The sequence below is a fragment of the Dendrobates tinctorius genome, unplaced genomic scaffold (genome assembly GCF_039654945.1).
Source record: "Dendrobates tinctorius isolate UK_male_01 unplaced genomic scaffold, ASM3965494v1 ptg000032l, whole genome shotgun sequence".
Classification (NCBI taxonomy): Eukaryota; Metazoa; Chordata; class Amphibia; order Anura; family Dendrobatidae; genus Dendrobates; species Dendrobates tinctorius.
Genome location: NW_027361700.1, coordinates 27,316,020 through 27,343,756, shown reverse-complemented (window position 1 = coordinate 27,343,756; position 27,737 = coordinate 27,316,020). Strand labels below are relative to the sequence as shown.

The following is a 27,737-nucleotide window of genomic DNA, read 5'->3' as shown; positions in this document are numbered from 1 at the left end:
TGCTACAAAATGTTTTTAGTTAAATTTATGAGAAAAGAACACGTGCTTGCATTTGCTAGGGAGACATCCTAAAGATTTACTTGGATGGCCTCCGAACTTAAGAAATTGCCCATAGGTGATAGATTGTAAATTTGATCTGATGAAGCCGAGGGCAAGGTGAAAGAAAGTGACTGTATTACTTTTTGAATCAATGAGGAATTTGCCTCTCCCAGTTTCTAGCCCAACGTATAACAAACAGCCCAAGGGCTTCATACATTCTAAAAGAATGGTCTGAATCTACCAGGAAAGCTGTTAAACAGGTGTTGACCATGCAAAATGTAGACTTTTTTTTCTCTAAGAGGATCATCCTTTTAAAGCTGAAACACCCCTGACAAGCAGTATAAATAGAGTGTGAAGACCACAGTCTTTATCCACACTTCTTATTTTATACACGTTGCCCAGGTTTGCTCTAACAGGAATTCAGCCACCATGTCCTCTTATCGTGGAAGCTCCGCATCATCCTATCAAGTTTCAAGTTCTGGGGGCTATGGAGGTGGCTTCAGTGGTAGCAGCTATGGAGGAGGCTTTGGTGGAGGCTATGGTGGTGGATCCAGTGGAGCATTCTCCTTGGGCTCTGCTGTAGGATCCGGTGGTGGGTTCTCTGCTGGTGGATTCTCTGCTGGTGGCTTTGGTGGAGGAGCTGGTGGCTTTGGTGGTGGCTTTGGTGGAGGAGCTGGTGGCTTTGGTGGAGGAGCTGGCGGCTTTGGTGGAGGAGCAGGTGGTGGCTTTGGATCCTTTGGTGCAGGTGAGAAGCAGACCATGCAAAACCTCAATGACCGCCTGGCTTCCTACTTGGATAAAGTTAGAGCTCTTGAGGCTGCCAATGGTGAGCTGGAAGTGAAGATCCGAGACTGGTATGAGAAACAACTTAGTTCTGGAGTAGGTGTACCCGGCAAAGACTACAGCAAGTACTATGAAACCATCAATGACTTGAGGAGCAAGGTACTGTTAATTGTTTTTCTGAGATATTAGCTATCAAAACATTGTAAATATTTCAGAACATTACTGATTACCTATTTTGTGCTTAAATAATAAGCCTATACTATCAATCTGCCATTAATTAATGTTAGAAACAATAAGCCCTAAAGCATTAGCAGATTAAGTTATTGCTGTACTATAACTAACCACAAGATTAACTTCACATCACATTTCCGTGTACTGAGATCACAGCCATGCTGGCATATTTCTTTTGTAAATGTTGTCTATACAAAAACAGTCTGTTTCATCGACTCATCAATTAGGTGCACCTTTCAGTATTTCAGAAAATTTCAGACCTGCATAAATACTCCTTACATTGTTAACCAGTAACCCTAGATCAATTGTAATGTATGCTCTTTTGTTTTGTCTTTTTTCCCTAGATCTTGGCTGCCACCATTGATAACTCCCGTGTTGTCCTCCAAATCGACAATGCAAGACTGGCTGCTGATGACTTCAGACTGAAGTAAGATCAAGCATCAACTTAATCTAATTTCTGACACCTGTATCGATAATATATGTTGTTAAAGAGTCTTTAGGCTTCTCCAAATAAATAATTTATGATGAACAATGCTCCTTGTCAAGCAGTGCAGTGGCTTTAATATCTTCAAGCCATTGCTTAATACATAACGGCATAGGCAGTGGGTAACACAATGTTGGATCTCATTTCATGGAGATGTGGAGTTGTAGCTACATAAAAAGACTGGTGGCTCCATATTACCTTTATAACACATGGCCCCCTAGTAAAATGGCAGTCAGGACAAAGCACAGGATTCAAGATTAGCTACATGTATATATATATATATATATATATATATATATATATATATAGTGTAACCTTCCTATTTGGCACATCTACAATCATGTGGTCATATAGTAATTTAATAATACACTTTAATTATTGGAAAGGTTCTGTTTTGGGGCGAACCCATTGTGGAAAACTTGCTTTTTTTATTTTTTTCCAGCGAGCGCCTTTTTTAATATCAAAATGTCTGGTTACTGAAATCTATATTGGTTGGAAGGTTTGTGGATGGCATTGCATTGTTTGCTACATGCTTTTTTATTGCATATATTGAATGTCTTGTTACTTTATGCAAGGTATGAGAACGAGCTGGCTCTCCGCCAGAGTGTGGAGGCTGACATCAATGGACTCCGCAGAGTCTTGGATGAATTGACCCTGGCCAGAGGAGACTTGGAGATCCAGATTGAGAGCCTGTCTGAAGAGTTGGCCTACCTGAAGAAGAACCATGAAGAGGTAGGCCTTACTTCAGATCATATATCCTTTCATAGGGAATGAGCAAATGGACAAATTGGAATACAAGCATCATACTGATAATTTGATCAATTGTGATATTATGGAAAAATATTGTACAAATGTATCTTCTCCCAGTTGAACTATAGTCCTCATCCTATTTATCTCCAAAATTCAACAGAAGACATCTTGGAAAAATGATCCTCTCCAACCTATAGACATAAGCATTTTTTTTCAGCTTCCTTACTAACCACAATCTTAAACCTATAACCTGACTTCTTACTTACCTGGTTCCATTTGTTTTATTAGTGTCTTCTAACATAGCAGAAGGGCTTCTGGTGCTCCTCTGGTACCAAGGTCTTGGTCTGAGTGATATCTCGGCACACCTCATAGTTACATATCTGTCTAAAAGACCAGGCTAGAAATACATTGCATGTATTTAGCACATTAAAAAAAATCTAGCATATAAACAAAATGATCAAATACCATATAATAGGATAAAAAATGATTAAATACCCTATAGTAAGATCAAAAAAGCGTGAAAGACATCCCACCACGACAAGATGTACCCAATCAGGATGGATCCTAACTCTTGCAGTTACCATCGCTATGTGTCAGCAGACCTCAAAATAGATAGGGGCAGAACAGGACCCAGATCTAACTTCTAATATTTTAATGAACAGGAAATGCAGATTGCAAAGAGCAGCGCTGCTGGAACAGTGAACGTGGAAATGGATGCTGCACCAGGTGTGGATCTCACTAAGCTTCTGAATGACATGAGAGCAGACTATGAAGCATTGGCAGATAAGAACCGCAGAGATGCAGAGGCATGGTTCAACTCAAAGGTGAGAATGATTCATACATTTATCATTAAGGTTAAGTTGCCCTTTCTAGCAAACTAATATAAAACATGTTGACCTATTCCAGAGCAATGAACTAAAGAAGGAAATTTCAGCTGGTGTGGAACAGGTGCAGACAAGCAAGTCAGAAATTTCCGATCTCAGACGTACTCTCCAAGGACTGGAGATTGAACTCCAGTCACAGTTGGCAATGGTAAGTCAATATACTTAGTATAAAATACAACATACACTAATAACAATATAATGACATCTATTAACATTAAACTTCTCCAAAAGACTACTTTTTTGAGAAAACCAATCCCTTATGGAACGAATTCTATAATATTCTATATATGTTGGCCATCTTCCAGTAGAAGACCATTTTCCAACGCAATTTTGAAGTTTATCTCCAAGATGTTTCATAATATCTAAAATATAATTTTGAACATGACATTAACAAAACCAGTTAATATGGTTAAGAATCTGTTAATTTTTGGCTTATCGCTATTTCATGTAAAATGTGTAATGGTGCAATGTCCCAATTGTAGAAAAAATCCCTTGAAGACACCCTGGCTGAGACTGAAGGCCGCTATGGAGTACAACTGCAACAGATCCAGCTTGTTATTAGCGGAATTGAGGACCAGTTGCTCCAGATCAGAGCAGACATGGAGAGACAGAGCCAAGAGTATAGAGAACTTCTTGATATCAAGACCAGATTGGAAATGGAAATTGAAACATATAGACGCCTGCTGGATGGCGAACTGGGGTACGCACAAGTGATGCAAAAACTGTGAAGAGGCATAATGGCGGGCCATATGTGTTTATTTAGAAGTAACACTAGGTTAAAAATGGTCTAACATAGTATTTATTAGTCAGCTACAGCACTAACTCATCTTCAAAGACCTGCCATTGAATATTTGATTGCATAATTTCATGTTTCTTCAAGAATACAAAAAGTCTTAATTATAAATGTTTCATCCCACAGTCAACTCTCCCAGTCTTCAGGGAGCAAGTCTTCAGGAGGCAGGACTTCTTCATCCTCATCATCTGCATCCGCATCAGCATCATCAGCATCAAGGGTTTCGAGCTCACAGGCTTCAAAGTCACAGACATCTTCTGTAGACTCCAAAAAAGGTAGGTTGCTGGTCAAAATAAAATGACCAAGTTGCTAATCAACACTAAAATAAAATCTTAACCAAAAAATAGAAAAATAAAAGAAAAAAAATGTCATGATTCATGAAAGTTTTATGTATGTATAAATGTCCTCACTGTAGCTCGGGGGGCTAGATTGGCTGCATTGCAGTACTAGTATCCAAGATTTGTATCTAGTTAGAGCTTTATAATCCCCTAAAAAAATGAAATCATTATAAATCAACTAAGCGCTGGGCATGAGGGCAGCATCCAAATGCCCTTATCCAGCATAAGGCCTAGAACACCTGTGTGGCTGAAGCGCAGAGGTCTTCCTACAACTACTAGATAAGAATTAGATACAATCTCCTAAAGGCATTGTGTTAGCCAAGGTCAAATGGATTATATGGTTGCCATGACTGTTTATACCAGCGAATCCTTACACAACTTAAAATGAAAGATTTCTTCTAGATCCAACAAAAACCAGAAAGGTGAAGACCATCGTTGAAGAAGTCGTGGATGGGAAGGTTGTTTCATCCAGGGTTGAAGAGGTTGAAGAAAAAGTGAACTAAGGATCTAAAAAGAGAAAACAAGTTGTGGAAAGAAGAGAGTGGTGTCAGATTTTGGGATACTTCAGTAATTCTGCTCTTTGAAATTAATGTTACATTAAGTTGTTCTCCTTGGTGATTCAATAAAACCTTTTCTGCATCTTAATAGACTTGTAATGGATATTTTTGAGAGGAACAAATTATGTGTAAATGTGAATGTACAGATACACTGTGTATTTAAAAGAAAAATCAATCCCAAAGCAGTAGTCAGTGTAGTAATATGATACACAAAGAATGAAAGAAATACATAGGAAACCAATACACCTTCAAGATTAGTATCATATATCCCACAGGTCTCCCACCTGTAGGTCTACAGCTTCTAGGCCATTGGCAGAGGTGGTTTTGAGCTTAATTCACTTTTGTCCACCGATTTTTTTAACACGCACTTTGTATCCTGGTGATCTTTGTATCTGTAAACTAAGGACCCCAGTAGTCTAGAAGTTATTGTACAATAACCCTTGAGCTGCTCTTGTTTTTTTAAATATTTCACATGGTTTATAAAAGTTTAGGGGTTATATTTCAGTGATTTTTATATAAATTGTATTTTTGTGGCATCCAATGGTTTCTCAGCATTGAAGGTTTCACCTCAGCCATTGTGAGTCAAAATGCAATAGTGATCGTTTTTAGCTGATTATTTTGGAAAACCATCCCAGATCTTAACCAGTTTAAATATGCACCATCTAGTGGTGAATACAGCATAATTGTTTCAAGACTATCCGTTTGTCATTGCCAGTTTTCCAACAATCACAAAGTAGATCATAGTGCCAGCAGTCAGGGGTTGACATACCATCGGTGTAGCCACTCCGAAGCCAAGGAGGTAATGGGGCCACATCCAGCTCCAAAGCAGGTGAAATCATGAATCATGATGAAATATTGGACTGCAAAGGGCCCAAATACTGTCCTTGTACAGTGGTCTTCTTCTATCTGCTAGTGGTGTACGTGTTCTGCTCTGCTAAGAAAGTTATGCACTTAGTATCTTAACATCATACACATCAGGATCAGCACCTAAGCTATCCACAGTTTTATCATAATTCATCATAATAGTAACAATAGGGTCCGGCAACTGGACCTACGCCATTAGTGCCTTTATGTGTACCACACAAGAAAACTTCCTGTGCCAACTATGTTGAGACCTATTCATGACTTCATTGCATCTTTAGTTCTGAATCCTTGAAAAACAGGATTCATACATGTCCCCCAAAGAGACACTAACTGTAAACGTACAACAAAATATGAAATTTTGGACTCTGTATGGCCTCCTATTTGATGGTGCCTATCATTAGCTTTGGATTAAAAGATGGCCCTTGGAAGAAATGAGCCCAAATCTTCATATTTTAGGTTTAATTTACCTAGTTGGGCTCAGATTTCTCCTGCAATGCATAGAGCAGAGGTCGAGCATGCACACATCCAGTTCATTCATCATATGGTTCTGCAGAGAGCGGTTCCTGGGTTTCAAAGACCTGATCTCGGGATCTAGGCAGAACTCAGAGGTCTGATTCTCTGTGATCAGTTATATATCCCCTTTCCTATGGATAGAGGATAACATCACACTTTGGGAATAACTGATTAAAGTATGATTATTTTGGAATAAATTAGTGGCATCTGAACTATTTAATACCCAACTTTTCACAGTTAGAATAAATGTACAATATAATTTAGGCATTTGACTTGATTCATATTGGGTTTCTCTTTTTTAGTCAACTGGAAAATAATGCCATTAGCAGTGTCATCTGGTGCCCAAACGTGTTTAACGTTCCACCCCCACAATGCCTGCTGGCGACCACACACGTACGTATGAGGATCCAGGAGAACATGGGATTAGTCACGAGATATAAGAACATTATGGTTGGGTCATGGATTATGTATGCTCATACAAAGAATCTAATACAATCCTTCATTAATTCTTTATCTAGTCCTGGAGCAAGAGAGCCCCAGGAATACAGGATTGAGATATACAAGCGCAAATCTTATATTAATGCCAAACTGGTTAATGTGTTTATTCTGAAAATATCATATGCAGGCTCTGATACTGGGGTACTGGGTTTAAGTCCAGCTGAGGTCAACATCTGCATGGAGCTTTTATGTTCTTCATGTGCTTCTATGGGTCTCTTCTGGCTTTACCCATACTCCATAAAAATACAGAGAATTCAGACAGGGAGTGATAACTTCTATACAGCAGTCTAATATGGTAGAAACCTACTGTATATACAGTTGTGGCCAAAAGTATTGACAGCCCTGCAATTCTGTCAGATAATATTCAGTTTCTTCCTGAAAATGATTGCAAACACAAATTCTTTGGTATTATTATCTTCATTTAATTTGTCTTAAATGAAAAAACACAAAAAGAATTGTCCTAAAGCCAAATTGGATATAATTCCACACCAAACATAAAAAAGAGGGTGGACAAAAGTATTGGCACTGTTCGAAACATCATGTGATGCTTCTCTAATTTGTGTAATTAACAGCACCTGTAACTCACCTGTGGCACCTAACAGGTGTTGGCAATAACTAAATCATGAAGAGAAAGAGAAAAAAATCCAGCTCCAAGCGAAATTCAAGTTTCCAAAATTTATTCCAACATGGACAATAGACAGATCAGCTCCAGGACTGCATCAGCTCACACAGGAGCGATAAAGCTGGATTTTTTTTTTTTCTCTTTCTCTTCATGGAAATCGACCACTGCAGGATGGTGTTCCGCGCTCCTATTGAGTCGGTGAGCTGGCTTTATATCTTTATATGAATAACTAAATCACACTTGCAGCCAGTTGACATGGATTAAAGTTGACTCAACCTCTGTCCTGTGTCCTTGTATGTACCACAGTGAGCATGGAGAAAAGAAAGAAGACCAAAGAACTGTCTGAGGACTTGAGAAACCAAATTGTGAGGAAGCATGAGCAATCTCAAGGCTACAAGTCCATCTCCAAAGACCTGAATGTTCCTTCGTCTACCGTGCGCAGTGTCATAAAGAAGTTTAAAGCCCATGGCACTGTGGCTAACCTCCCTAGATGTGGACGGAAAAGAAAATTTGACAAGAGATTTCAACGCAAGATTGTGCGGATGTTGGATAAAGAACCTCGACTAACATCCAAACAATTTCAAGCTGCCCTGCAGTCCGAGGTACAACAGTGTCAACCCGTACTATCCATCGGCGTCTGAATGAAAAGGGACTGTATGGTAGGAGACCCAGGAAGACCACACTCCTTACCCCGAGACATAAAAAAGCCAGGCTGGAGTTTGCCAAAACTTACCTGAAAAAGCCTAAAACATTTTGGAAGAATGTTCTCAGGTCAGATGAGACAAAAGTAGAGCTTTTTGGGCAAAGGCATCAACATAGAGTTTACAGGAGGAAAAAAGAGGCATTCAAAGAAAAGAACACGGTCCCTACAGTCAAACATGGCGGAGGTTCCCTGATGATTTGGGGTTGCTTTGCTGCCTCTGGCACTGGACTGCTTGACCGTGTGCATGGCATTATGAAGTCTGAAGACTACCAACAAATTTTGCAGCATAATGTAGTGCCCAGTGTGAGAAAGCTGGGTCTCCCTCAGAGGTCATGGGTCTTCCAGGAGGACAATGACCCAAAACACCCTTCAAAAAGCACTAGAAAATGGTTTGAGAGAAAGCACTGGAGACTTCTAAGGTGGCCAGCAATGAGTCCAGACCAGAATCCCATAGAACACCTGTGGAGAGATCTAAAAATGGCAGTTTGGAGAAGGCACCCTTCAAATATCAGGGACCTGGAGCACTTTGCCAAAGAAGAATGGTCTAAAATTCCAGCAGAGCATTGTAAGAAACTCATTGATGGTTACCGGAAGCGGTTGGTCGCAGTTATTTTGGCTAAAGGTTGTGCAACCAAGTATTAGGCTGAGGGTGCCAATACTTTTGTCTGGCCCATTTTTGGAGTTTTGTGTGAAATGATCAATGTTTTCTGCTTTTTGCTTCATTCTCCTTTGTGTTTTTTCATTTAAGACAAATTAAATGAAGATAATAATACCAAAGAATTTGTGTTTGCAATCATTTTCAGGAAGAAACTGAGTATTATCTGACAGAAATGCAGGGGTGTCAATACTTTTGGCCACAACTGTACTCTATGTAAGTCTTACCTGGATTTTAACATTGTCAACAGTTGTACATCAGCAATAAAAAGGTATTCTCATTTTGTAATGTCATTGGAATATGACATAATATACTCTATTACTGAAGGCAAGTGTTTGAGCCCCTCTGACCCTGAGAAATAAGGATGCAATATTATTTTGATATTTCCTCCGGACAGAGTCACACTGGGGTGCCAAGAGCCCACCAGTAACCAACTCCAGGGCCCAACTTTTCAGCTACATGCAAATGTGATATTATCCTCAATCACAAACACTGTATATATCGATGAAATGGCTAGATTGTTACATGAATGAGATACTGTCTTTGTCTATACATAGAGATTCAACTATATAGTGCCAAGTACTGATCGTAGAAGAGGGTCGTGACCCACTCTTGTACAAAGGGACCACCAGAGGATTCTCCAGTTCTCCTGTTTGCCAGTCCAAGACCTGGTTCAGGCTACCCACAAAGAAGAGGCAATAGCTGCCCCTTCAGCCTGAGGATTGTGAAGGTCCTGTCATATTACATTATTTTCTATATGAGGAACACTCCGACATTGACAGATGAGTTGATCAGTTTCACTTATCGTGACTCGGTCGTCCGCTTCTTTCTCAGAGTCCGATGGCTGTTTGGCTGCCGGCTGAGGCCGGTGCTGAGTCTTCAGGCTTCCCTGCCTAACAAACGGTCCTACTTCTGGCAGCAGCAGGCGGTCACCGGTTTTGCCCGCTGAGCCCCTAGTCCATCACGCTGCTCTCTGCTGCCGGGAGCCTTTCCCAACAATCTCCTGCTCAGCTTGCTCTGCAGTCAGGAGTCACGCAATCACAATCTCCCGCTTGGCGTGCTCTGCCTGGCACTCCCGCCGATGCTCCCCGGTCCTTCCTGCACTCGTACCCTTCCGCTGCCATGTGGCCTAACGCTACTCACAGCGCAACGCAGGTCTGCAATCTCGCTTCTCTCTGGCGTGAACTCTCTCTTGCTTCCTGTGCAAACACCCCTTATTCCTCTCTGGCTTACCACACCCCCTCTCTGCAGGTAATGGGTCCGTTCCGTCCTCAATTTCCTTCCCAGCAGTTCCGGACCCGGTGCTCTGTTAGCACCCACAGCCCGGTCTTCTTCCTTACAACTGAATGTGTTTAAAATAATGTTCCTGAGCTGAGATAACATAATAAATGTGCCCCTGCAGTGTACTGTGTAATGGCTGTGTCTGACCATGCAGGAACATGGTCTGATCATACCACAGCTCCTGGGCGGGGGAGGAGGTAAAAGAGAGTGTATAGACAGGACAGCATGGGATCGCAGCTGATTTCACTGTCCTGTTTTTAAGCAATGTTCTACCTCAAACAAACAAGTTGCGATCCCATGCTGCTATGTCTGTATACTCTTTTGCCCCCCTCACCCTGCCCAGGAGCAATGGTATGATCAGACCATGTTCCTGCATGGTCAGACACAGACATTATCAATGTGAAATGAAAAAAGAAGGCATATGCAGCACTCACCAATAAAGCTGAAAAACTGTGCGTCTTTATTTCACATGAATTCCATCAATAGATATGTGGACATGCAGGACGTTAGAGGAATGCTAGGGGAGGTGCTGGACAACGGCCGTTTCGCGATTACTCGCTTCTACGGGTCCTGTATTCATGTTTTTTCATGCAAGCACCTCCGTTTTTTGACTAAAATATATGCCGCAATACTTCAGATAAATATCTCCGTCTGTTAATGTGGTGATTTGTGTGCCCTAGTCTGCCGTTCATCTGTTTGCTTTTTGCTGAGACACAGACATTAAACAGCACATAGCAGGGGCACATGTATAAGATTTTCTCAGCACAGGAACATTATTTTTAAATACATCCAATTGTGGAAATTATTATTATTTAAAGATTTATTGATTAAAACGTTGACTAAAATTAACTTTGTTCATGAGAAAACCCCTTTAAGGGTCTGTTTAAATATGTACATATTGATTCTGTGAAAAGATAACAAAAAGACTGATCTCCCTAGCTTTTAAAATGTCTGGTAAATCTTTGAATTTCCAGAGACAGTAGGATGTGCAGTAGGCCGCCAATTTGCAATAGAAAGAGAGAAGAGCCAGCACTGCCAGTGGTCAGAACGCATAACATGAGGTGCATATGCACATATCTTACTGCATTCAAAATGAGACATTTAGCAAAATATTGATCGATATATTGAGCCACCCCGCCACGTCAAGGCAATCTCATATGGGGGGTCCTACTCTACATTTTTATTATTCACTGTGCCATTGCGGCCTCCTAAATGTTTTAAAAGCAAGACCATATCAAATGCAATCCATACCTGAAGCATATCTGCATCACTCCCGTGCAGCCAGATGGAGCAGGTGCAGATGAAGGCCAACCAGGTCTGAACACAGACATCTCAGGTTTGACCTCCACACACTGCCTGACCAGCAAACACAGATGAAGGGCAATGCAGGCTCAGACATGGATGCAAAAATAAATGAAGCCTGGGGCAGGGCGGGGCTGCCGTGAGTGTGCACAGCAGCCTAGATCAATCACAATAAACACAGAAAAGATGGCGAACATGACCCAGCGTGCATGGCAACAGTGGTGGTCAGCCACAAAACCAATTTGCAATAGAAAGAGAGAAGAGCCAGCTCTGCCAGTGGTCAGAACGCATAACATGAGGTGCATATGCACATATCTTACTGCATTCAAAATGAGACATTTAGCAAAATATTGATCAATATATTGAGCCACCCCGCCACGCCAAGGCAATCTCATATGGGGGGTCCTACTCTACATTTTTATTATTCACTGTGCCATTGCGGCCTCCTAAATGTTTTAAAAGCAAGACCATATCAAATGCAATCCATACCTGAAGCATATCTGCATCACTCCCGTGCAGCCAGATGGAGCAGGTGCAGATGAAGGCCAACCAGGTCTGAACACAGACATCTCAGGTTTGACCTCCACACACTGCCTGACCAGCAAACACAGATGAAGGGCAATGCAGGCTCATTCATGGATGCAAAAATAAATAAAGCCTGGGGCAGGGTGGGGCTGCCGTGAGTGTGCACAGCAGCCTAGATCAATCACAATAAACACAGAAAAGATGGCGAACATGACCCAGCGTGCACGGCAACAGTGGTGGTCAGCCACAAAACCAATTTGCAATAGAAAGAGAGAAGAGCCCGCCCTGCCCCAGGCTTTATTTATTTTTGCATCCATGTCTGAGCCTGCATTGCCCTTCATCTGTGTTTGCTGGTTGGGCAGTGTGTGGAGGTCAAACCTGAGATGTCTGTGTTCAGACCTGGTTGGCTTTTATCTGCACCTGCTCCATCTGGCTGCACGGGAGTGATGCAGATATGCTTCAGGTATGGATTGCATTTGATATGGTCTTGCTTTTAAAACATTTAGGAGGCCACAATGGCACATTGAATAAATAAAAATGTAGAGTAGGACCCCCCATATGAGATTGCCTTGACGTGGCGGGGTGGCTCAATATATTGATCAATATTTTGCTAAATGTCTCATTTTGAATGCAGTAAGATATGTGCATATGCACCTCATGTTATGCGTTCTGACCACTGGCAGTGCTGGCTCTTCTCTCTTTTTTTAGGCCGCCAATTATCCAACAAATGCACCAATATGCTCGTGTAAGGCTAGTTTCAAACTAGTGTATGGCCGAGCTGCTGAGAGATGTGGACTTCCTCCGTGAAGCTCCGCCCACAGCCTCACCTCCTGCGGTCAGCTCCACCTACATTGGCATGCGGCCTGCGTACCCTATCTTTAACATTAGGTACGCAGGCCATGCCGATGTATGCGGATGCCTCTGCATGCATCATTTTGACTGTGCGGAAAACCGCTCGAACGCAACGAGTTGCATTTTGTTGCGGTCGCTGCACCTTCAAAATGATGCATGCAGAGGCATCCGCATACATCGGCATGGCCTGCGTACCTAATGTTAAAGATAGCGTACGCAGGCCGCATGCCGACGTAGGTGGAGCTGACCGGAGGAGGTGTGGCCGTGGGCTGAGCTTCACGGAGGACGTTCTCAGCCCTCCACAGCTCGGTCATACGCTAGTGTGAAGCTAGCCTAAGCAGGATATGTGCTGCCGAGAACAATGATATTCTATGTACAGAAAACAATAGTATTAAAGGGATTATCCACTTCTGGGACAATCCCTTCTGAATCCCTATATTTCAACCTTGTAATATTATAAAACCAATATTCACCTGCAGATGTATGTGATTCGTCCGAAGGCAGGGAGAGGGTTGTCAGCGCTGATTGGCTGCATGGATCCCCAGGAGAGTCACTTCCAACACTGCTGAAACCGAAGGTGTGTATAGGTGTTATTATTTTACAACGGGGAATCATCGGGATTGAGAAGGGGTTTTCTGAGTAGTGCACAACCTCTTTAATGATTATACTTTGTGCATGGAAGTGAGGTTGGCCTGTATAAACAGGGTATCAAACGACCGCTTAGCAGCTTATGTGTAGCCAATGAGTGGCCATTGAACAGCCGTAATTGTCCAGTGTAAATGCTCCCTTAGGCTGGTTTCACACTTGCATCTGTGTGCGCAGCGTTTCATCCGCATAGATCCGCATGCGTCTTGTGTACGTATTTTTAACATGGTGTACGCAGCGGCATGCGTTTGCATCAGTTCGCATGCGTCTGTGTACTCTTGCGTCGTTTTCGGTGTGCGGCAGGGTCCAGCAAACGCAACATGTTGCATTTTTGGAAGCGGTAAAAATCCATCAAATATGCGCAGTCATGCGCATGCGGATGAGTGCGTAAAAAATGCATTACTGTCTATGGGAACGCATGCATACACAAGGACATGCGCACGCATGCGTTCAATACACATGCGTTCTTCAAAATGTAAATAAAATCCCATGAGACAACCATTTTTGTCTGATGTCATATCGAACGCATGGGCATAAACAACGCAAATGCATGCAAAAATGCATACAAATGCATGCGCACGCAGCTTTTTTTGGCGTTTGCATTCGTTTGCGGATGCGAATGGTACGCTGCGGACTCAAACAGTAATGTGAACCTAGCCTTAGTCTATGCTTAGCAGAAATACTCTCTAGTCTTATTGATGTCCTATAAGTGGCAAATGTTCCCCCTTGAAGAGATGCCGCAGATGAAGATGTTCTCATCAAGTAGTGAAATTAAATGTATACAGATAATAATAATTGCAGAAGGAGTAGTAATCTACACTGCAGTAAAATCATATTTGGCAGCATACAGTTCTACTAATAGGCCAAAGTAATGACAAATATTACTAAACCTTTTAATTATTCTATTCTGACATATAATTTAATGTAATTTAGACCTAATGGAATCATGTAACTATCCACATGTAATGCAAAGTAATTATAAGCACTGCTCCACCTACATTGTAAGCTTGAAATCTGAACCATAAGTCATCATGTTGCCAAAAATACAAATCGGCTCATTGCTGGAAATATGCTTATCCACTTTACAAGAACTTTGTGAAATATACTCCTTCATTTTGTGACGGTTCCTCCAGCTTTTTCTAGCGCATTCAATTAGGCATATACCTTGCTTTGTATGTGCCACATCTTTGCAGTTGGCATACCCCTTTTTGGGTAATTCTTGGGAAGTTACATTTATTGCTTTTGTCACTCCAACAGACTATACCAGAAAGAGCTCTAGACAATTAAGGCCGGCTCGTCTCTGCTTCAGCTTCACTCAGTGGTGACTATTGACCATCTTCTGTGGTAGATTATGTGACCCCTGTTCTCCAGAAAGATGGAGATTAGTGATGAGCGAGTATGCTCGTTACTTGAGATTTGTGAGCATGCTCGGGTGTCCTCCGAGTATTTGGGCATGCTCGGAGATTATGTTTCAGTTCCCGCAGCTGCATAATATGCGGCTGCGAGACAGCTTGAATACATGTGGGGATTTCCTAACAAACAGGCAATCCCCACATGTATTCAGACTGTCTAGCAGCCACAAATCATGCAGCTGGGGCGACACAAACTATATCTCCGAGCACGCCCAAATACTCGGAGAACACCCGAACATGCTCACAAATCTCCAGTAATGAGCATACTCGCTCACCACTAATGGCGATCCCAGCTATGACAGCCTTGCCTTTTGAACATTTATGGGTTATCCTAAAAATCTCATCCTCAAATGAAATTTTGGGAGCATCACAATATTTTAAGTGTTTTCCTGATTCATATTTCCCCTCTCCCTTATTTATGGTCACAGCCTGGATTAAATTGAGGTCATAAGACCCGTTCTCGTAAAATGTGGATGTCCCAGAGAGGAGAGTCCTACCTGTCAGATATACGGTATATGGCATGATTTGTGGTAAAAAATATCTGTTGGAATTCCCTTTGATATCCTTTTTTGTTACTGTTATTCCCTTAGTCTATGCTAAGAGCTGAGAGAGCTGCACAGCTGTGTGACCTTTTCTTCTCTTACTTTTTTTTTCTGTGGCCAGTGCCTCACTTTTATTGAGGTCACCATACTAGTCCTGACATTATAATCAAAGACAAAATTTAGGATCATTCTAAACTCATCAAAAAAACTTTATGCATACAAAATTATTTTTATACAATTTTCAGAAGGACGTTTCTTCCATAGAATACCATTTTTTGTGTAGAATGATGACCACTATTGTGGTAAATATGAGTGGTTGTTGTAACTTGAGTCATACTTGTTTTTTCTGCACAATACCAGACTATCTCAGATTGCAATAGACTGATACTATTAAACCTATAAATTACCTAGCATCACCAAAGAGAACACACTGGGAAAATGTAGAAGTTGCTTCATAGTGTATTTACCTTACTAAACAATTTAATTAAAGGGTTTTGTCATTGTTGCTGTCCTCCTTCCTAACGATAAATAGTACTTTTATCGAATACAGGCTAAAATTGGGCTTGGACTAATAGTTTGCTGTCACAACGCAATATATCAATATGGCACACCTACAATGCTTCTGTATAAAATAACAACACTCACTAATATTATGTTCCTTCTCGTACCATCACTTTCGTAGGCTGTGGAAGGTATCATTGTGCTTTATGTACTATGGCAAATCAATATAGAAGTAGTGGAGGGGTTAGCAGGGGTTACGGTTCTACTTCTGCTTCTAGTTATAATGTCAGTGTCAGCAGTTCATCTTATAGACAGCAACGCGGTGGTGGTTTAGGCTTTGGTAGTGGCCAGGGAGCTGCATGTTTTACCGATGGATATAATGGAGGACCAGGAGGACAATTTGGTGGTGCCGTCTCAGGAGGTAGTTTTGGTGGCGGCTCAGGAAGTGGTTTCGGTGTTGGCTCTGGAGGAGGCTTTGGATCTGGTGGTTTTGGTGGAGGTTTTGGCTCTGGTGGCTCTGGGGCAGGTTTTGGATCTGGTGGCTTTGGAGGAGGCTCTGCTGGTGGAAGCTTTGGGGGAGGTGTCACCGGTGGTGGGTTTGGTGGAAATGATGGCTTACTCTCTGGAAATGAAAAGCAAACAATGCAAAACCTAAACGACCGCCTGGCCTCTTATTTGGACAAAGTTCATGCTTTGGAAGAGGCAAATACAGACCTTGAGGCAAAAATCAAGGACTGGTATGATAAGAATCAGCAAGGATCCACTAGTACAGGATCCAAAGACTACAGCCAATATTTTCAAACAATTGAAGATCTGAAAACTCAGGTGAGAAAAAAATAATCTGTACTATAAAATAACTCGGCATGAAGTCAAATCAGTGCTAGTATTTCAGATTTTTTTTCATTTAAGCTTTTTAAAAAATGTGAAGGTTATTTGTTTTTTCACATTACATCTTGATCTGTGGCATATATAAAACATGAGGCCTCCATGGCATAGTTAAATATCTGACCTTTGTGGTGCCAATTCTATTTCATACCTTGAGTAAATTGTCACCTTCCTTGTTTGCTAATATTGCTCCACCTGTGGAGACCACATACTTGTTCTGGTTCTCACCATCCTACCTACCTAGAATGAGCCCCTATTTCCAGGGACCACTAGTAATCTGTGCTTTTTACCCTGCATTTTTGACTGATTTGAGTGAAGTCAATTATGAAAAATGGCGGGCAAAAAGAGAGAATTGACATGCCACAGATTATTTTCTGCACCAAATCTGCAAGTCAAAAAATAAGCAATGTGGGCATGACACTTCAGGTTTCTCATTCACTTTGCTGGCATCCAGATTGCTTCAGGTTTATCTATAAAATCTGCATGGCAAAAAGGCACAGGTCTGCAATGTGTGCACACAGCTTAAAACAAAATTATTTTTTTGTTGACATGCAGATACAAAATGCAGCTACGGAAAATGCCAGCATCATGTTGTCAATTGACAACGCCCGACTTGCAGCAGATGACTTCAGGATGAAGTAAGTAAAGAAATATGTTTTCGATTAAAGGTCTTTCTAACTCTTACCTAATTCTTGAAAGGTTCCATAAAGCTACCCAATATTTCTAAGCTTGTATGTCTATTAGCTTACTATTCCCATTTTAATATTTCCCTCTAGACCTGAGTTATGAATAATAATATTATGCTATGATATACATTATATTTATTGTAATGTCTCCAGATCCCAAAATTCCAAGCGGCAGAAGTTCACCGACCGCCATATTGGGACACCCAAGTGATGGGTGTCTCAATATGAAAACTGCTGGTGGTACTCGCCTCTTGCGTGGTACCACCAGCGGAACACCATCGCAACACACACACTGTATACGCCGTACACACCACACACACACTGTATACGCCGTATGCACCACACACACTGTATATGCCGTACGTACCACACACACACACACACTGTATATGCCGTATGCATCACACACACTCTGTATATGCTGTATGCACACAACACACAGACACACACACTGTATACGCCGTACGCAGCCTCTTGCGCGGTACCAACAGAACACCATTGTGAACACGCTGCCGCCGGGATTAGCCGAATGATTCACTGACCGCCGCCATCTTTGTACAGGTGGAGCTCATGAGCAGTTTTACTGTGGCCACCGCTATCTGTCTGCACAAAGATGGCGGTGGTCTGATTTACTGCGATTGTGCGAATTACGCGCAGGCGCAGTGAATCATTCGGCTGATCCCGGCAGCAGATGCGCGACGTGTCTACAGGCAGAGGAAGCCGGTCACATTAAAGGGGTTTTCCCACGAACGAAAGTTCATTTTAAAAATTGTCTGTGTCTGACCGTACGGAGCATACCACATCTCCTGGGCAGGGGAGGAAGCAAAAGACAATACTGTGGTATGTTCTGTACACTGTCAGACACAGACAATTTTTAAAATGAACTTAAATCAGCACATGGGGAAAGAGAGAGTGGATAGGCGGGTGAGCACATGGGGGGAGAGAGTCTCAAGGCTGCAAAGCCTGCCCCCATCGTGACATTACTGCATCGCATTGGGCCTCCATCTAGTTTTATATATTTATGATTAGACATTTAGATCTTTTTTTTAAACTCTGTCTATTCAGCCAGGAACAGATTGGGCAAAGCGATCCCTGATGGTCCATGGTGTGAAGGGCCAACAACTCTTTGATTAATTTGAGCAATAAGTTTTCAAGGACTGAAATTTATTTATCCAGAATATTTATTGTGGTATAATTATTGATCCAGTACACCCTGAAACTTAAAACCTAGGGGTTATTAATTATCTTTGTCCATTCCCACTACAGAACAAAAGTTATCATTGTCCCCATTGGTAGCAACAGAAATCCCAAAAACATATTGAATTGTCAAAGAGGTGGTAGATAATACTAAACACCCCCCAGACTAACTGCATCTACTCCAAAGACAAAGTAAACAGCGAAGAACAAGGAGCAAAAGATGATCTAAAGATAAAATCAATTTTATTAATCAACTAGCTGAAGAGCCCGGCGCTGCCCGGCATAGTAACTAACTGTGGTTAGTTATAGCAAATTATAATTATCCTCCATCCCATAGTCCCGTGCCCATATACCCATCATACATATCCACGATCCCATAGGCCCGTGCCCATATACCCATCATACATATCCTCCATCCCATAGTCGAGTGCCCATATACCCATCACACATCCTCCATCCCATAGTCTCATGCCCATATACCCATCATACATATTCGCCATCCCATAGTCGAGTGCCCATATACCCATCACACATCCTTCATCTCATAGTCCCACGCCCATATACCCATCATACATATCCGCCATCCCATTGTCCCGTGCCCATATACCCATCATACATATCCTCCATCCCATAGTCCAGTGCCCATATACTCATCACACATCCTCCATCCCATAGTCCCATGCCCATATACCCATCACACATCCTCCATCCCATAGTCTCATGCCCATATACCCATCATACATATTCGCCATCCCATAGTCGAGTGCCCACATACCCATCACACATCCTTCATCTCATAGTCCCACGCCCATATACCCATCATACATATCCTCCATCACATAGTCCCGTGCCCATATACCCATCATACATATCTGCCATCCCATAGTCCGGTGCCCATATACCCGTCATACATATCCTCCATCCCATAGTCCAGTGCCCATATACCCATCACACATCCTCCATCCCATAGTCCCGTGCCCATATACCCGTCATACATAACCTCCATCCCATAGTCACATGCCCATATACCCATCACACATCCTCCATCCCATAGTCAACCATTATGACATCATAATGAGCGGTGGGGCTTGCAACCTATGATGACATCAGCGTCGCCATGGCAACCATTATGACATCATAATGATGGGTGGGGCTTGACACACACACACACTTTTTCCCCATTATGTAGATAGGGGCATTATGACATCATAATGAGGGGCGGGGCTTGATACACACACTTTTCCCCCATTATGTAGATAGGGGCAAAATTGTTTGGTGAATTGGAACGCGTGGGGTTAAAATTTCGCCTCACAACATAGCCTAGGACACTCTCGGGGTCCAGACGTGTGACTGTGCCAAATTTTGTGGCTGTAGCTGCGACGGTGTGGATGCCAATCCCGGACATACACACACACACACACACACACACATACATACATACATACATACATACATACATACACACACTTGAGCTTTATATATTAGATATACAAAATATATCACACAGTAAAGATAAAGTGCCAATCAAATGCGGAGACCATTCACCCAAAAAGGCCATCCCCTCCCACAGAATGGAAAAAATCCAGGAATTGGCACTATCAGCACGTGACCGGGGCGCCGGGCTATTTGAAGGTCCTGGTGGAACCCTGCGCTACATCCTCTTGATAAAGCGGCCCCGTGCTGCTGCGAAACGCGCATCAGGGGTAGACTGCCTGGCCGTTCTCCTCCCCCCTTATCCATTGGTAAGCTCCCATGGTTATTAATTTATTATGGAGTATTTTTTCTACTAGCCTTTGGGCCCTTGGTGCAATGTGCATGGTGACATACTGATATTCTCTTAGTTCTCCATATTGTGTCTTAGATATTCCCTATTAAGTCACTTGACATAATTATCATTTATGGGACTTAAGACTCGAGACACATTGCTATACAAGGGATTTTTCCTGGATTTTTTCCATTCTGTGGGAGGGGATGGCCTTTTTGGGTGAATGGTCTCTGCATTTGATTGGCACTTTTTGGTTACTGTGTGATGTATTTTGTATATTGATTAATAAAATTGACTGATTTTATCTCTATATCATCTTTTGCTCCTTGTTCGCCGCTGTTTACATGGTCACCATCGGGGATAAAAATCTAGATTCCCTATCAGTATGTCTTTGGAGTGTGGGATGAAACATGAGTTCAAGGAGGAAACCACACAAACACAGGGAGAACATTTAAACTCCTTGCAGATGTTGTCCTTGGTGGGATTTGAACTCAGGACTCCAGCACTGCAAGGCTGCAGCGCTAACCACTGAGCCACCATGCTTCCCTGTATTAAGATATTCTTCACCACCAGGTATGAAAGTGAACTTCACCTACGCCAGAGTGTTGAGGCAGATACTAATGGCCTCCGAAAAGTTTTGGATGATCTGACCATGAGTAAATCTGACTTAGAGATGCAAATTGAAAGCTTGACAGAGGAGCTGACCTATCTTAAGAAGAACCATGAGGAGGTATACAAAATGTTTTTAGAAGTAAATTTACAGGATCTCATCAAGTTTGTAAATGAATGCCAATATATTAAAACTAATGCCTGTGAGTGCTAACTTATTACCGTCACACCATAATGACATATCTGTGGGCATGTACTTGTTATTGACAGTTAGGTCGCCATAGTACAGATTGTATTGGGGTCCAGTAACTTCATGTTATTATGTGTGATCTAATATTCACTATTAGATCTTGGTAGTTTTCATGTTGTCTAGCTTGATCAAAGTTGAATGACGGTTCAAAAATATAATAAGAGGGAATCTGTCAGCAGGTTTTTGCTATGTTATCCAAGAGCAGCATAATGTAGTGGCACAGATCCTGATTCCAGCAATGTGTCACTTACTGGGCTGCTTGCTGTAGTTTTGTTAAAATCACTGTTTTATCAACATGAGATTATCATTAGAGGACTAGTAAATCAGCTACCAAGTAGTCAAGCATATTCATGAGCTCTGTATAACCCTGACCCCTCTATTGACTGGCAGCTTTCTGTGTGCACTCTACTACATGAGCAGTGGTATGGGTGGGGTTATTATAGAGCTTAGTATTCAGAGAACTGCTAGCTCTGTCGTAGATAAATCAATAATTTTATCGAAATGACAGCAAACAGCCCACTAAGTGACACATTACTGGAATCAAGATCTGTGCGCCTACATCATGCTGCTTTCAAATGGGATAGAAAAAAAACTGCTGAGAGATTCCCTTTAATAAAAATCATGCAAAAGTAGAACGAGATTTATAGAAAAAAAAGTGAGTTAAAAAAACCCAGCTGAACAAGGTCTACTATTGCATAATATATTTTTGTAGAAACACTAAATTGATTTTCTGCCTATTTTATTGGTCAGAAGAAGCTAAGTTTCTCCTTCTACGGTTAGGATGCACAGTCAAACCAGGGAACCACTGTTGGACAAGTCAATGTTGAGATGGATGCAGCACCAGGAAAAGATCTGACAAAGATCCTCAACGACATGAGGACCGAATACGAAGCGCTGGCAGAGAAGAACCGAAAGGATGCTGAGGCCTGGTTTAACCAAAAGGTAAATGTCTAGACTGTGTCCCTACTGATATGAAACTTGTCATAACTTGGTATTTTAAGTTCTGTTCTCATTATCTTTCCAGAGTGGTCAAATACAGAAGGAGATCACTGTAGGAGTCCAACAAGAGCAGACAAACAAGACTGAGATTACTCAACTGAGGCAGACTCTTCAAACTCTGCAAATGGAGCTGCAAAGTCAATCTGCCATGGTAAATTCCCAACATTCGTAATGTATTACTGGATAAACTAACTCTCAGGTTCTTGTAAGCGTCTCCTTTGCATTTAGAAAGTTTAGACTTATTGTGGTAACCAAACATCAGATTCACAATTATTTAAAACTGAGGGATATAGGATCTTTCCAGGACTTTAATAATAGTAACCTATTGTCTATCTCTTCCCACGCACGCCAATCGAGGGATTGAAGGTGGCTGCTGTACACCACAAGTCACACAGCGCCATACATTAAGTAGTGACCATGAACTGTTGTACAACTCAAGTCAATGGGTGAGAGACTCTGTACTGTTCAGGACCCCTATCCAATGATTTGCCAGTTTTCTTGCATTTCTGCAAGTTAATCTGTTGATCGATGATGGTCCCAGGCTAAGGAACCAAATTCTTGTAAGTAGGGAAGTCCCAATAAATGTTTATATTATTATTATTTATTTTTAGAGCACCATTGATCCCATGGTGCTGTACATGAGGAGGGTTTACATACAAAATACAGATATAGATTACAGTGAACAAACTAACAATCACAGACTGATCTAGAGGGGAGAGGACCCTGCCCTTTCGGGCTTACATTCTACAGGAATATGGGGAAGGAGCTAGTAGGTTGGAGGCTGCAGCAGCTTCCGTGGTGGTGAAATGGCAGGGGGGTCATTGAAAGCTGCAAGCTTTCTTGAAGAGATGGATATTCAGTTTCCATCTGAAAGGTTCTAGTGTGGCAGATAATCAGATGTGTTATGGCACGAAATTCCAGAGGATGGGGGATACTTGGGAGATGTCTTGGAGGCGACTGGTTGAATGCATGAGTGTGGAGGAGAGAAGGAGGTCTTGGAAGGACTGGAGGTTGCGTGTCGGAAGATATCATGAGATTATTTCAGAGATATACGGAGGAGGAGGTTATATTTAATCATTATTATGGCTTTATACACTGTAATTGCTGAGTTGAACATAACTGTAATATCTCTGATAGAAGTTTATGAGGGCATACATACAAGGTCCTCTTGTCAAATAAAAAAACAGCATTACAAATGCCCTATGGTGGGTGGGAGACCCTCTTGCAAAATTTGCATTGGCTCTCAGAATTGCGTTACCCCTCTGCACATGTGCCAACATACTGACTTCCTCCACACAACCCTGCCCCTATGAACACATAAATGAGCCTAACTAGATAAATTGTGAAATTGGAATGTGTGAAGAAGTTAATAAACTTTCTCATATTTTAAACTAGAAACAATCTTTGGAGAGTTCACTGGCAGAAAAAGAAGGAAGCTACTGCTCACAAATAGCCCAAATCCAGATGGCAATCAGCAGTGTGGAGGAGCAGCTCGAACAAATAAAGAATGAAACACAATGCCAAAAGTCTGAATATGAAGAACTCTTGGATATTAAAGTTCATCTTGAACAGGAAATTGCAACCTATCAAAAGCTTTTGGAAGAAGGGTAAATAAGAAAATGACTGCACCACTTTTCTAACATAATGCATTGGTAGTTGTCCATTTTCTTTATATTTTGTTTTTCAAACAGAGATGCGGAGACTGGACAAGGTACAACACAAGGAAGCGGAACTACAACTACTACTCAAGGTTCCGGAGCTGGAGGCACATCAGCTCAGTCTTCCAGAGCTTCTGCAACTCAAAGCTCCAGGTCTGCAACTTCAACTTCCCAAACTACAAGACCAGGAAGTGCAGTTTCTGGAAGTGGAGGCTCTAGTGCTTCAGATACTTCAAGTAGAGGTTCTGGTGGCTCACGTACTTCTAGTCAGACCTCTAGCACAACATCATCTTCTGCATCTAGAGGTCAAGTTAGCTCCTCAGGCTCTGGAAGTGCAGGTTCTGCTGGCCAAAGCTCTAGTGCATCAGCCTCTTCTAGCACTGCAGGTGCAAGATCTGGTGGTCAAAGTTCATCAGCCACTGCTGGATCTGGAAGTCAAAGCTCAGATGGTAATTATGGCAATTATAATGCTCTTAAAGGTGATGTCTATTACTGGACAACCCTTAACTCACCTTCCACAGTGATGCCATTTCAGAAGAGTGACACCGTATTGTTGTGCTACATGCAAGCTGCAGCTAATGAGTGGACCCTGTTTGGCTGCAGTTCATTAATGTTCCACAAGGGCGGACATCCATTTTGACGAAATAGTCAAGGCCTCATTTCATGAGCATACACTCTTTGGCTGCAAACAAAAAAGTTCCAGCAACAAACATCCAAATCAGATTGTTGAATAGACATTAAAACTTAATCTTTATTGCAATGCCTTTAAAAACATACTGTTAAATTTGTAAATCCAGGGGATTATGCGTTTCGAACAAAAATGTTCTTAGTCATAGCCAACATTTTTGTTCGAAACGCGTAATCCCCTGGATTTACAATTTTAACAGTATGTTTTTAAAGGCATTGCAATAAAGATAAAGTTTTAACGTCTATTCAACAATCTGATTTGGATGTTTGTTGCTGGAACTTTTTTGTTTGATTACCACAGCCACTTTTTCCGAGCACCTTACTGGAGTCCACACTCAAAGCCACAGGAATTCATCTAATGGGGAGCTGAATAGCTTTTTTTTTGTTTTCTTCTATATTACTCTTTGGCTGCAGTTTTCATGTCACACAACACTGTTATTTCACTTGCCACTGTGGGAGGTGAGCATAGATTGTTTTTATTTTAGCTAGAGTCCTGAATTGATTAGGCTGCGGTTGTCTAGTAATGGATAGTCTCATTAGCTTGTATTGATGTCTTACCATGTAACACGTGATAGCATAGTACTACTGGGTACCTTTCATAATGTTATAGTATTTTCAAACTGAACATCATAACAACAGTTTCAGTAACTATACAATGCCCAATGTATTTGAGATATGTACTATCGATATGACAGTGGAGTTGAAAAATTCTGCATCCTGTTTTACTGGTTGTGATCACTGAAGTCTCAAATCTTAATTGTAAAGTCATAGATCTTGTTACGTACATGCTATGTTACTAGTCCTGCCATTGGTAGTAGGACTCATGGTAGTACACAAGATATAGTGATGATTGTAGCAGCCGTAGTAGTTGTAATGGTGGTACTAATACTATTGATAGTAGTTTTAGTGCTAGCATGGTAGTAGATGTAGTGGTAACACTGGTAATTGTTGCATTAGTAGCACTTGTAGGGATGGTTCTTTTAGCGGTATCCATTTAGATGTAGATTTAGTCACAGTAGTTGTAGTTGTCATACACTAGATGTAGGGGTGGTAGTAATAGTGGTGGTAGTAGGTGTAGTGATGGTACCATTAGTTGTGCATTGATTGTATTATTAGTGATAGTGATATTATTATTAGTAGTACTAGTAGGATTTCTAACACCTTTTCTTTGTTCTTTACACTTATAGTAAAAACTAGGAAGACAGTGGTGAAAACCGAAACCTACGTTGATGGCAACATAGTGGACTCAAAAATTGAAGAGATTGAAGAACCAGTCAAATAAAATAAGAAGCAACAAGTAGAACAAAAGAAACCGCAGTAGTACAGCTATCTTTCTCTATTGCTATTAAGGGTCCTCCGCTTATTCTATTGTTTTTCCACATCTACATGCTTCTTCATATCTAACTTCAATTCAATAAATTCCTGAAGCAACTGACTTGTGTGTGACCCATTATGAGATTTTTTTTCCTTAAGGTTGGATAGTAATTTAAGCTAACTAACTTAACCAAACAGTAATATGAGAAAAAATAGCCTTGAGTATAAAACAAATCATGTCAAGAACATAGTGGAACAAAGGAGTCACTTATTCTACAACCAGAACTAAATAGTAACAAAGCGTCATAAATTTGACAGATCTTCCAAAAAAAAAAAAAAGAAATGTCCCTACTTCTACAGCAACCAGAAGAGCATTTATGGTCCAACCATTATGGCTTACCATAATATTAAGCTGCTGGAACCAATATTATTAGTCTGGTGAAGTCTTAGGGATGGACATTGTTCCAGAGTAGGTTTCCTCTTTTTGAGACAGAACCCCTGATGTCTCACCTAGGCTTCTAACCCTGGGACAATGTTAGCGATACTGGTTGCTGCACCATGTTTTGTACACTTGTCCTGGTGGATGTCTTGCAGCGACACAATAGCATTTTTAAATGCAACACACTTTTGGGTTAATTAAACCTATGTTTCAGACAGATGTAGATCTCTAAATTGTCTCAACCATCTCTGGTATCTAATGTGAAGCATGGGTTGTCTTTTAATACTAATAAAACTCCCTGCTACTAGTGATGAGTGAACGTGCTCAGATAAGATGTTATCCAAGCATTCTTGGGTGTGCTCGAAAAATATGTTCGAGGCCCCACAGCTGCATGTCAAACAGCTGTTCGCCAGCCACAACACATGCAGGAATTACCTGTTAGGTAATCCCTGCATGTGTTGTGGCTGTTGAACAGCTCCGAGACATGCAGCCTTGGGGTCTCGAACATTTTTTTCGAGCACGCCTAAGATTCTCGTATAGCACCCGAGCATGCTCCCATAACACCTTATCCGAGCACGTTAGCGCATCACTACCTGCTACCCATTGCAACCCATTTTCCAAGTTTCTAAAGGTTTATACAAGATTGCAGCGAGTCTGCTTCCTTACATATAGTGCCAAGCTTATTCAAGAGCTGTGTGGCAACAGCAACTTGTCCTCATGCAGGTGAGCGGACATGTTCTTCACATATTATTACCCTTAAGCATTTGAACTATTACCAATATTATGTTGTAGATATTACTTTACGTGAATCCTTCTGATCTGCAACAACATGCATAGCCAGACATGGTCAAGCGTGACGCTGTTATCACTTCTCACAGTCTTGGAGTATGGAAGCATCAGATTACAGTCAACCTGCAGCTTGTGGAGACTTGTACAGTAAGATTAAAGGACTTATTAACAGTTTTATGCCTCTGGAAAAGTTGCAGGTGTTTCTTCAAAATAATATGTTAAAATTCCAATTTCTCATAGAAAAATTACCTTCAATATTTATTAACGATTAAATTAATTATTCTATTGTCAGAACCATGTAAACAAATGAGACCAGTAAACTTTCAGTTTCTATAATCACCTCCACATCACCTATAGCAACTTTTATGACGTCTCATTCTCAATCCATAGGTATTAATATGGAGTCAGTTTCCCTTTTTCAGCTATAGCAGTTTCCACTCTTCTGGGAAGGCTTTCTACATGATTTTATAGTATGTCTGCGGGAATTTTGGGCTATTCATCCAAAAGAGCATTTGTGAAGTCAAACACTGACTTTGGAGGAGAGAGCCTGGCTTACAATGTGTGTTCTAGTTCATTCCATAGGAGTTTGACTCATCTTACTTTATACCAAAACTCAACCAACCATGTCTTTATGAACCTTGCTTTTTTCAGCACAGTCTTGCTGGATCAGAAAATGACCTTTCCC

General features: G+C 41.4%; 2 protein-coding genes and 1 long non-coding RNA gene across 3 annotated transcripts in view; 2 read left to right on the top strand and 1 right to left on the bottom strand.

The window, feature by feature from the left end:
* Nucleotides 1–437: 437 nt before the first annotated feature.
* Nucleotides 438–4,947, top strand: LOC141086527 (keratin, type I cytoskeletal 47 kDa-like). The gene is made up of 8 exons (XM_073572665.1): nt 438–981; nt 1,398–1,480; nt 2,113–2,269; nt 2,950–3,111; nt 3,194–3,319; nt 3,654–3,871; nt 4,091–4,239; nt 4,705–4,947. The coding sequence occupies exons 1-8, from the start codon at nt 469–471 to the stop codon at nt 4,803–4,805; spliced, it is 1,509 nt and encodes a 502-aa protein (XP_073428766.1). The 5' UTR covers nt 438–468; the 3' UTR covers nt 4,806–4,947.
* The window catches only part of LOC141086528 (uncharacterized), a 31,362-nt gene continuing 7,589 nt past the window's right edge, over nt 3,965–27,737 (bottom strand). Inside the window, exons 2-3 of the long non-coding RNA XR_012231602.1 lie at nt 13,148–13,236; nt 3,965–4,809 (exon numbers count right to left, since the gene is read on the bottom strand). This is a non-coding gene — a long non-coding RNA (uncharacterized lncRNA). The remainder of the gene's footprint in view (nt 4,810–13,147; nt 13,237–27,737) is intronic.
* LOC141086525 (keratin, type I cytoskeletal 12-like) lies at nt 15,916–25,945 on the top strand. Its single transcript, XM_073572661.1, has 8 exons — nt 15,916–16,599; nt 17,215–17,297; nt 20,881–21,037; nt 21,947–22,108; nt 22,191–22,316; nt 23,561–23,772; nt 23,857–24,272; nt 25,698–25,945. The coding sequence occupies exons 1-8, from the start codon at nt 15,988–15,990 to the stop codon at nt 25,790–25,792; spliced, it is 1,863 nt and encodes a 620-aa protein (XP_073428762.1). The 5' UTR covers nt 15,916–15,987; the 3' UTR covers nt 25,793–25,945.

What these genes read in the sequence shown, in the direction of transcription:
- LOC141086527 (XM_073572665.1), top strand. Translation starts at nt 469, where the DNA reads ATGTCCTCTTATCGTGGAAGCTCCGCATCATCCTATCAAGTTTCAAGT. An exon ending in AGGCATGGTTCAACTCAAAG is followed by an intron (nt 3,112 to 3,193) that starts GTGAGAATGATT and finishes GACCTATTCCAG; the next exon opens with AGCAATGAACTAAAGAAGGA. An exon ending in TCCAGTCACAGTTGGCAATG is followed by an intron (nt 3,320 to 3,653) that starts GTAAGTCAATAT and finishes TCCCAATTGTAG; the next exon opens with AAAAAATCCCTTGAAGACAC.
- LOC141086525 (XM_073572661.1), top strand. Translation starts at nt 15,988, where the DNA reads ATGGCAAATCAATATAGAAGTAGTGGAGGGGTTAGCAGGGGTTACGGT. An exon ending in TGCAAAGTCAATCTGCCATG is followed by an intron (nt 22,317 to 23,560) that starts GTAAATTCCCAA and finishes ATTTTAAACTAG; the next exon opens with AAACAATCTTTGGAGAGTTC. An exon ending in CAAAAGCTTTTGGAAGAAGG is followed by an intron (nt 23,773 to 23,856) that starts GTAAATAAGAAA and finishes TTTTTCAAACAG; the next exon opens with AGATGCGGAGACTGGACAAG.